This window comes from Pteropus vampyrus, unplaced genomic scaffold (genome assembly GCF_000151845.1).
Source record: "Pteropus vampyrus isolate Shadow unplaced genomic scaffold, Pvam_2.0 Scaffold458, whole genome shotgun sequence".
NCBI classification, from domain to species: domain Eukaryota; kingdom Metazoa; phylum Chordata; class Mammalia; order Chiroptera; family Pteropodidae; genus Pteropus; species Pteropus vampyrus.
This window is the reverse complement of record NW_011889239.1, coordinates 185,483-196,499: the sequence shown is the minus strand read 5'-3', so window position 1 is coordinate 196,499 and position 11,017 is coordinate 185,483. Positions and strand designations below refer to the sequence as shown.

At 53.7% G+C, this 11,017-nt stretch overlaps 1 protein-coding gene across 1 annotated transcript in view; it reads right to left on the bottom strand.

The window, feature by feature from the left end:
* Positions 1-11,017, bottom strand: part of LOC105306725 (NT-3 growth factor receptor-like) — a 234,850-nt gene that overhangs the window by 42,861 nt on the left and 180,972 nt on the right. Inside the window, exons 8-9 of the mRNA XM_023524272.1 lie at positions 9,721-9,851; positions 2,045-2,217 (exon numbers count right to left, since the gene is read on the bottom strand). Coding sequence (XP_023380040.1) covers positions 2,045-2,217; positions 9,721-9,851 — 304 coding nt within the window. The remainder of the gene's footprint in view (positions 1-2,044; positions 2,218-9,720; positions 9,852-11,017) is intronic.

The window sequence follows — 11,017 nt, the reverse complement described above, 5'->3', positions numbered from 1 at the left end:
CCTTATTTATGAGGCTGTGGGCCGAGGAGCCCTGGTGTACAGTGGAGCCTCGGCTTGTTTTACTGCTTCTCCAATTTCCACTGAGAGGCACCATTAAACATGAGTATGGTTATTTTATTATCTCCTGTGGGCTTGCCGACCTCACCCCTCTAGAGCGAGGAGAGTTACCGCACCGGCTCCCAGGAAGGGGGGTCAGCAGCAAGCCCCACTGCTGTCTGCCAGGGGAGAACACTGCGGTCCGCCCCTAAAACCCAGCCCCTGGGAGACGTGAGAGCAGGCCAGGCCTCTGCTCTCCCTCCCTCCTCTTCACTAACACTGGACGCATGACAGTGGTCCCGACGGGCCGGGGAGCTCTCCTTAGCCCTGCTGGTGGCACTGGGGTCTGACGGCACTGCCCCCAACAAAAGTAAGGGTGAGGAAGACCCTGTGTACTGAGAAAGGGTGTCACCTGCATGAGAAACTGCCATGAGTCACGGTTCTGATAAAACAATAATTGTGATTACTAGTGGCTACCATTTAGTGAACACCTAGCTACATGAAAAACTCATCCAGCTATTAAAGAAATATAGTCATGTAATGGTCTGAACAACAAACCTGTGACATTCTTAACGGCCTTATTTTCTTGGGAGAGAACTGATGTTTAATAACTTGTTCCAGGTTACATCTTTAAGATGTGACAAATTCGGGATGTGAACCCAAGTGTGTCTTATTGATAAGGACAGTTCTCCCGGAAAGAAATAAATTTCATTGTGAGACCAAGCTCGGGCGGTTAGGACTACCGTGCAGGTACTTTCAATGCCTCTCGGGCCGTTCTTGGAAACGCGGCTCGTGAGCTGCACAGCACTCTGCCGAACGCCCCACTTTGAGAAGAAGCTTGTCGGTTTTGGGTGAGTGCACTAGACTCTTCCACGACCCACCTCTGAACGCTGGGAATCTCATACTCGGCGTGGAATTCAGTGGGATTCAGAAGGAGGCAAAGACCTGGCCCTCAGTTTCCGGGGCCTGAGTGTTCAGCCTGCTTCGCGGGACCCTGAATTCCACAGACCCCCACGCATGGCTGTCCCTACCGCATCTGGGCACGACTCCGAGGTGGCAGACGTAGAAGCAGGGAAGGGCTAATCCTGCTCCGGCGGAGATGCTGCCTTCTCTGGGGAATGTAGATCTCCCCTGAAACTCTGTGCAGATCTCTAGGCTGGGGTTCCAGCCCCTTACCAGTTCCATCAACAGCCTCTCAAATTCCAGACAATCCTGCTGCAGGCTTGGGGAACCCCTTCTTACAACAAACCCCATCTTTCTAAAAGAGTGCTAGAATTTTCTATTCATGGAAATGTCACGTATGCTGCACTGCCCAATACAGTAGCCACATCTGGTTATTGTGTATTCCAAACATGGCTAGTGAGACCAAAATAAGTTTTTATGTCTTATATAACTTCGAGTAACGTACATTTGAATTCGAATAGCCTCAAGTGGTTACCGTACTGGACAGCATATTTCTAAATTTATCCAAGCAAAGTCTGCCATTTTTGTCAACCCTTTCTGTCTCCTGATGAGTCTGTAAACTCGTGCCTTCCTAGTCACCATCGAAAAGCGTCCGGCGAGAAGGTTTCCAGGATGGGTACAAGGTATCAGCCTGACTTTGCAACACTGAGACACAATGGACACGAAGCAGGGAAGCCATGTGCATCACCGGGGGAGGGTGGCCCTAGAACCTTGATTCAGACTGTCAGGCTGGCAGCCCCCTCATTCCAGACCCTGCCTCTCTTCTCGGTCGACCTTAGATCAGGAAGAAGAGCTCGGCTTACTCGTCACAGCATCCTCAACCCGCCCCCACCCCCACCCCCGCCCCCCAGCCCCCGAAATCGGGGATAGAAGCCTGAATCCCGCCGCTCGGGAGAAGGCGTAGAAGAACAGAAGGTCGCTTGTCATTTCTAATCCCCGGACTCGAGTGTTTGGAGGGGCAGGATAACTTCCGGCTCCGGAGAGAACCCCAGGGCGCCGGTGAGGCCGGGCGTGAGCGGGGCGGGGGACAGCAACCCCGGCTTACCGGAGGAACTTGTTCAGGTCTCCGTGCTTCATGTACTCAAAGACCATGATGAGGGGGTCCCCATCGCCACACACCCCGTAGAACTTGACTATGTGCTCATGCTGCAGGTTGGTGAGCAGCTCGGCCTCCCTCTGAAAATCCTTCCGGGCGGCCAGGGTGGGGTCCTTCAGGGCCTGGAACAGTGCAGGACAAAGGCCGTTTTGCAAACAGAGGGCAGAGGCCTCTCTGTTCCCCTCCTGAGAAGAACCGTGGTCCCCTTATCAAGACCCTGCCGGTTCCCAACGGATAAGGTTTTAGTGGGGTTGAAAGACCCTGAAGCTAGGTCACAGCCGCCAGGCCCGACGCCTTCCTCCTTCCGTTATTTTCATCCCCACAGAAACAGTAACCACCATTCTAGCACCCGCATCCCGTCCACCAGCCAATGACTTCGGATTAAGTGCATCTCAGGCCCAGAGCCCCGGGTTCCGTCCGAGAGGAGAGGAGCGTGAATGGCAGAGGGAGGGGGCTGACAAGGGCCTCTTCCCCTAAGTTTCCTTGAAGAAACGGTCCCACAGCTAAAGCAAACCGTGGGGAAACCACGGCCCCCGATGCTGTAACTTTGTAAATGAGCCTATGCCCAGAGTCTACTAGAAATCGGGCAGACCACATAAAAAAGTCTCCTTGCCCTTTCTATTCCTTGATTTTAGATGGTGAAGGAGTGTATATTTGCCGAGAAATTAGAAGGCTTTGGTTTCTAGAAGGCACCTGTGTCCTCCCAGCAGGGGGCTGAGGAAGCTCAGGGGGTGGGGGTAGGTGGGGCTGTAGGCATGGGAGGGGCGGTAAGCAGGACCAGGACTGGGTACAGTACCACGAAGCCCTAGGGCGGGATGGCAAGGCGGGCGTTTGGTGGCCACCAAAATGTCACCTCTCAGCCCCAGTGGGAGTAGGAGACTCCAGTGTGAGGAAAAAACACCGGACCAGGCCACTTGCCCCCAGGTCCCAGGAAGACGAAAGGGAAAGCAATGGTCAGGCAGCGTGTCGGCTGTGCGTGTGGCTCTCCTAGCACCAGGAGGCTCACAGGGACGAGACGATGCAGAGCTGTACCCAGGGGGCCCATCGCCTCTGTCATCACGAGCACACGTCGGACGATGCGCTCTCAGCACGGAAAGGGCCCTGGACGTCATCTGCTTTCACCTGCTCATTTCTGGAGCTGGAGAAACCGAGGCCCAGCCCTGCCCAGGAATCAGCTCACATTCACACGTCTTCAGTGGCAGAAGCTGAGAGTTAAACTGGACTTCGGCCTCTGGTCTCCAGGTCACCGGCCATGCCACTAGGGCCATCAGGGGGGCCGTGGTCTCTCAGCCAGAGATCAAGACCCCCTCCAACGTCAAGCAGCACCGTTCATTCTTTTCAAAATTTAGAGGTTTCACATGCACGCACGCGCACACACGCACACGCGCACGCGCACACGCACACGCACACGCACACGCACACACGTCTGGCTGACTCCGCTATGGACGAAGGCTGGACATTATCCAGCGTCACGTTCCCATTTCACAGATGACATTTCTGGGATCCAGAACAGGGGCGTGACTGGCCAAAGACCATAAAAGAAGTAACAGGTCGAGTCTGGAGCCCAGGAGACTTTGCCGTCCAGCACACCTGCTTGAATAATTTTATCAGATGGATCAGTCACTAGGAGGGTCCCCCAGGGAAAGGCGGGCACAGAAGTTAAAAGATGGGAATGGGCAGGGGAGAGGGTTAGGAACGGTGAGGAGGGTGGACTGCCAGCAGAGCGTCTGGGCCCAGAGACGGATGCTCCCCAGTCACAAAGGGACAGGCTGCTGTGTGTCCGCCAGCGACCGGAACGGACCCTCGCAAGGCCTTGCTGCGGAAGAAGGCCGAGCCATGGAGAGAGGGCGCTCTTCCCGGGGACCCAGCTCCCACAGCAGCCTTGAACTCCATGTGCTGGGGCGTGGGTACAGGATGACTTCCAGGGATTTATTTACTTTCATGAAGAACGAGATGGGGATGGGGGGAAGGGACCCAGCACGGGTGGGATGGGAGAATACGAAGATTTATGTGAACGCTGGATTTACGAGGGCAAAGTAGATCGAGTTTGGGGCCTGACAAATGGCCTCTCTCCATCTCCGTGAATCATTCTCTTACACGGCCCCCGGCGCCAATGGCAGCCATTGGGTATTTCCGTTCTCAGCTCTCCCGCAGTGCCCACCGGTGTCCCCCAAGGCTGGCACTCTATGCTGCGAGGCAGATGGGAGCCCCTCACTCAGGAGATGGGGCACGAAGCAAGCGCTGCCACTTTCAGACTTTCCAGTTCTCTCTCCACCTTCGCTGGGTTTTCCAGCTCCTGGGTCAAACCCGAAGTTCTTATGAAACTGGCAAAAGGTCCCTTGCAGCGAATGGCTTGCAACGTGACCCCAGTCCCCAGGGACTGAGGCATCTGGGACAGAGGTGACAGAAGAAGAATCGGGAGGACAATCAGCCCAGAGACGGCCTTGCTCCTCTCCGTGGGGTCCACACCCAGAGCCTCTTGGGAGAAAGAAAACTTCACCAGGGTGACCAGCTGGTGACACAGGAGATGTGGGAGACGGGTCGTTCCGGGGGTCAAGCTGTATCCACAGAACAAAGAGGGGAGCTGGAACTCGCCTCCCTGGCTCCTTCTTCCCCCCAAATTTGAAGACTTTGCCCTTTCTGGTCTTCCCTTCCATGCATCGGCTCTCCTGTTCACCCCAAGACGTGGGTTTCGAGGTGCCGTTCGGTGGGATGGGAGGGAAGCAGGCTGCATGGCAAAAATCTCAACTTCTCACCAGCTGCCAACGCCCTCGGGGTCACTTCCAAGCTTCATCTTGTCCAGCCTGGGGGTTCTGCTACCTTTGATTTTCCTTTTCAGTTGGGTGGGGGGAGATACTTCAGCGGGAAAACATCTTAACTGAGCTGTAGTCACATGACTAGGCAGATTAACCGCCCTTTACCTCCGAACCTGCTGGCTGGTGTCCATTATACCCTGAACACTCGGTGCTCGCTGGACACCCGGAGAAACACTTCTGTCCCAGGAAGGAGCTGACCAAGACTCAGCTGTCGTTCCCAAATTCACGCACGACGGTTAAATCTGTTAATGCCGTCGCTTAATGTAACGAGACGTCGTGGCAGCCAATGAAATATAAGTGCAAAGACCGGGCCGTTTTTACAAAAAGTAGAATAAATGCTTCAGAAAAACCTAATAAAGGTCAGTGGTTAAAAAGTATGAAGAATGAGAAGAAGGTCTGTTTTTAAAAATTAGAAAAACAGTGAAATTCTGAGATTCTGCCGTCAGATGGCTTCACAAGTGTTTCAAGCGCCTGTTCCAATTTAAAGTAACTGAAAGCGAAAATCGTAAACATCCAAAACAAAAACAAAACAACTCCGCAAACCCAAAGGGACCCCAGAACTGAGGCTCAGTCCAAAGATGAAAACGGTCAGCCACCAAAACACGAACTTCCTGCAGATAAAATCAATTTTCTAGGAATAGGCTGATAAAGATGTTAACTTGGGTAAATGCTCAAAGAGAGTGAAGAAACGATTACTTAAAAACAAACAAAAAAGAAATAAGCAGCAGAAACGGGGAAAAATAAAATTAAGATAAGAATAAAATTAAGACCCAATTAGATATCTCGGGAATAAATTACACGGTCGTTGAAGTTAAAACAAAAAACCTCCACGGATAAGACAAGCGGCACGCTAGGTGAAGCCACAAGCAGCGTTCATGACTCTGAAAGACGCTGAGGTTCGCCCGGCACGGAGCGTGGGGAGACCGAGGGAAAACTGGACCAGTGGTGACGAGTGTCCCATTCTGTCATCCGGGGAGGAAAGGGGGACTCGACCACGGATTAGCTGTGGGGCCCTGGGCGACTTGCTTTCCCTTCCCCTGTGCCTCGGAGACTCTTCTATAAAACGGGGAGCGAGAGCATCAGCTCCGGGGGGCCCTGTGAGAACGGCACATTCATCTGCACACATCGCTTACAGCGGGACCTGGCATGTTACGAGCTCTGCTGGATGCTGCCGTCAGCGACATCATCGTTGCCACCACCGTCATCACTTCGTCCTCTTTAAATGTCCCATCTGGGCTTTAATCTATAACTCTGAGGTGTGAGCTGCATTGGTCTGTGTGTCCTCTATCCCCAGGCACTCAGTAGGTGGTCAGTAAATGTGGAATGAATAAATTAAGCACATTTTTAAGAATATGGTAAACCCTTAAAAGAAAAATATTTGAGAGCACGATGATTTACCACAACACCAATACCACTGGAGCCTCAATGTAGGTAAAAAATAAAATATCGTCGACCCCCCAGAAATGCGCCCCACCTCATGAACTGCCTGCCCCCCCCACTATGCCCTCCCCCACTCCAAAGGTAACCACGGTCCTGATTACAGAATTCATGTTCCTGATTTTTAGAAATAGTTTTTACTACCTAAATATAAATCTCTCAACACTCGAGTTTAGCGTTACCTGTTAACTTTAGACAAGCGGAAGCACACATATTGCATTATACACATTTCCGCGTCTATCTTTTTCATCCAATGCTGTGTTTCTGAGATTCTTCCAGACTGTTGCGTATAGCTGTAGCTCATTCATGCTCCTTGAATAGTTCCCCGATGTATGAAAAGACTACGTTTATTATCCTGATGGACATCGGGGTTGTTTCCAGATTTTAGCTGTTATGGATAATGCTTGGTGAACATTGTTAGACATGTCTCTTGGTAGATGGATGATGGATGATGGATGGATGGGTAGGTGGATGGATGGATGTGTGGGTGGGTGGGTGGATAAGTAGGTACACACACACGCACGCGCACACACACACACACACACACACACACACACACACACACACCCCCCGATACCTGTTGGGTATAAGACAGGCCTAGCAGTGGAAGTGCTGGGTCACGCAACACGCTAGCGAGAGCTCGGTCGTCCCGTGCCCTTCCAGCCCTTGGTGTTGTCATTGCTCATTAGCTATGCCGCGTGGCATGCAGCGGAATCTCCTTCTAGAGTTCAATCGGCACTTTCCTGATGATTGGTTAGGTTGGAAACCTTTCTCGCATTCTTATTAGCTATCTGGTGATCACACTCTTTTGAGATCTTGCAAGCAAGTGTATTGTTTGTCAAACGACGATTTAAAAGTGGCGTCGCCTATTTAAAAAAAAATCTCATGACATCACGTGGCCTGACTGTCACTCTTATACGACACGTACATAGCTACGCCCCGTCTGGTCCCGCCCTCCACTTCCTTCGTGGGTAATCTCTTTTCTCCCCAACAGAATGCAAGCGTCTTCAGGACAGTGACTGCTGGGCCAAAAAAATTCTGGCCGCTCGATTTAAAAACCACGATTTTGGGAAAAGCTGTTTCGGGGTTACACTTGGATGTGTTTTCGGAAAGTCCACGGTTACTCTGCAGAAACGTGCAGACGAACTGAACGCGAAGGAGCCTTCAGAAAGGAATAAGATCTACGAGGACGAGAGGCAGGAAAGGCCACTTCGTGGCTGTCCTCTGGGGGAAGCAAACGTCTCCTCCGGGGGCTGGCGGATGGGTGGGTCCACTGGGCTGCCAAGGGTGGGAAACTCCAGAGCGCTCGGCCCCTCAAGGCCCCCAGACTCTGGGAGAGAAGGAAACCCCTTAAAAGGATGAGGACCCTGTCTGTCTGGGTACGGGCTCCCCAGGGCCGGGACACTCGGCAGGAGATGTTTCCCAGGGTTTTAGGCCTTCGTTTCATTTCCTGCTCCAAGTGCAAAAATGTTCAGTTCATTCAGCAGTCCCCAGATGGGTGCTGGAACGCCCGGTGGATTCATGTCACCCCATAAATTAAAAGTGTCAGGGCTGTGCAGATTCCAAGTTTAGGGACAGAATTAGAAGTCTTCCACAGCCCTGGTGCGAGCTGTTGAAAGTCACCCTCACTCACTGGACCAGCCACGTCTATGGAGACCCACTGAGCGAGCTGATTCTCAGGATGTCCAGCAATAATCATTGTTAGACTTTTACAGGGTCACTACTCCAGTTTCTTGTTTATTTTCTACAGTAGAGGTTGGCAGGCAACGCCTACTTTTGTAAAAAAAAATAAAATAAAATGATTGGTCTATAGCCACCACCATCAACTCACGTAGGCCGTGGACCCACTATGTGGGCTGAGCTGAGTAGCTGTGACGGAGAGCGTACAGCCCTCAAGGCCTAAGATCTGTACTGTCAGGCCTTTTAGAGAAAAAGTTAGGCAAGCTTCATTCTACACGGTCAGTGCAAGCTTGGCAGTAATATGTCCCGTGTCTAAGGACATTCAGTAATATCAACATCAGGAATGATGTTGATAATAAAAACACGGAGCAGCTACTCTTATGGAGCATTTACTGTGTCCTAAGGAATGTGCTAAGGATGTTCCACGTGTCATTTGATCACCAACATGTTAGAAGGAGATACGCTATTTCCTATTACAGAGATAAGGAAAGTAAGCCCCAAAGGGGTTGGGTGTCTTGCAAAAGGTCACGCAGCTAATCGGTGGCGGGGCTGGGTCTCCGTTCCCTGCTGTGCTTGCCCCCCGCACGGCATTGCCTGCATTCGTTCGTGGGGTCATCTGCCCTCCGTGGACGGATGATCTGCGGACACACGGGACTCTGAGTACAGAGACCCAAAGGCCACAGAAGCATGGTGCTGCCGTTGTGGGGGTGGTCGGTCAGAGCCCTCGGCGCCCAGGACGGGGCCCCACTGAGGTCTGAGTGAGGGTCTTCACGGGGGCCACGTCTCCTGCTTCCGGCCCAGGCCGTCGTGCAGAATCCACGCCTGACCTCAGCAGCCGGCTCGCTGCACTCACGGTGCCCACACCGCAGTCCTTAGCAGGGCTCCTGACACCCGTGGGTACCTCAGCGAGGCTACTTAACTCTGTCTGTGCCATTCGTGTTCAAAGATTCACCCGGCACCGATGCGCAGGGGGAGCTGGGCGCGGCTGGCGGAAGGGTGGGGTGGGCAGCTGGCAGGACAAAGTCTCCTCCTTTACCTCAGGCGATGTGGCTCCAGCTGCGAGTCTGCACAGGGGCCCCGCGAGCAAGCGCCTTGTGACCGACGGACGCACCGAGCAGCTCCCAGAAGGCAGCCGCCCCAGGCACACTGCCCTTTGGGGTCCGAACCTGGGTCCCATGGGGGATATCTGAGCGTCTCCCCGGCCTCAGTACCTGACACCCCGCCCTTCTGTCTAGTCCCAGTGATGGCGGCTGCCTCTGAGCAGGGACTCCCAGGGCCCCCTGCAGCTGCACACCCCACACCCAGCTCTACTCCCGAGAAACGGTCAGGTGACTTTTCAGGCAGAGGTGACACATCCTGCAAGGTCACCGAGGAGGGAGGAAGTGCAGCTGGGCACAGGGGGTGAGCCTAGGGCCTCCAGGATAATACCAGGGCCTTTCTCAGGCAAAAACCTGCTCTCCAGCTACACCCCAGGCACCCCAGTGCCCTCAGTATGGCCGCTCTCGACCTCTGAAGCCGAAGGGTGTTGGTTTTGCCTTGAGGACACCTCACTGACCTTGGGGCAGTGGCCCCTGGCTGCATTCGACAAAGCCAGTCTGCGCCATCTTCCTTCCACATGGAAGGAGCCTCTCCTTCCCACCCTGTCCCCAGCCACCCCGCTGCCTTCTTGAGGCCCACGTGACTCAGACTTACCTTCACGGCCACCAGCATCTTGTCCTTGGTCGGGCTCAGGTTGTAGCACTCAGCCAGGAAGACCTTTCCGAAGGCTCCCTCGCCCAGCTCTCGCTTCAACACGATGTCCCTCCTTTTAATGTGCTGCACGTCTGCGGGCGGAGGACAGAGAGGAGAGTAGCCAGGTCAGTGTCGTCCTCCTCAGAGACACGGTGGGGACAGGAGAGCCCAGGGGTCCAGAACACGGGGTTCTGCTTCTGAGTCCACGGTGGGACAGTCACACTCGAGCACCCCAGCTTGGGCATGGAAACGGGCATCGTGTTGCGGTTCGAGGGTCGGACCCAGAATTGGATCTCGGCGCTGCCCCTGACCAGCGCCCCCAACCTCTCTAAACCAAGGAGGTGGAGCCACGGAAAGTTACTGCACCCCGGAGCCTCATTTCCTCGTCTGTAAAATGGGATTGGCACCAATACCTGCCTCGCAGAATTCTTGTGAAGGTTGGGTAAGGTAATCAACATCAAGAGTTTGGTCCGGTGCCTGGGACGGAAGGACGGACACACGCACACACACACACACTGACGTGGACACCTGCTGGCTCTTATGACGTAACAGCTATAACAATCTGAGCAGAGTCTGGGTCGCGACAGGGACTACTAAGCGGTAGTTAAAGTTATGTGGGAGAAGCCTCCCCCTGACAAATCTGCTCTGAGAGAAAGACCAGTGAGATCGTGAAGACAAAGTCCAGAAGGAGACCGTCCAGAACCAGGTCCACTCACGGCCAACGGCTGCCACTGCGTCGGCTCATTTCGCAGCCCAATGAAGGTCTGCCCGTCCCCGCCCGGGGAACGCGGAGCTGTGGCCTCGGCCCTCCCACTTGCTTGGACGGAACGCGAGGGAGGAGCTGTATGAGCGGTGGGCTGGCGAGGACAGGCGCGAGAGATTGATTACTCACTGGCCTTTCTGTTGATTGTTCGACGAGCAGCAGCACCTTAAATACCTGTGTTAACGTCGGGAAGAGCCTGGTAAAGCCAGGAGAAAGGAGAGTCTCAAACCGCCTTCCCCAGAAATGAAAATCAGAGACGGAGCATCACGGCAGACGGTGCCCACGAGCGGCGAGGGGGGGACACGGCAGGGACAGAAGGGTGTGGCCGCACACGGGCTCTGGTTATTGTTTGAGTTGGCTTGGGGATTCCCTTCGGAATAGATAAAAGCTCTTTTTTTTTGTTTTTGTTTTTCTTTCTATCTGAGTTCTTGGCATCCCTGCCATGCCCCAAATGACCTGCCAGGGAGGAGAGAAAATGGGAGACCAGGACCTCTC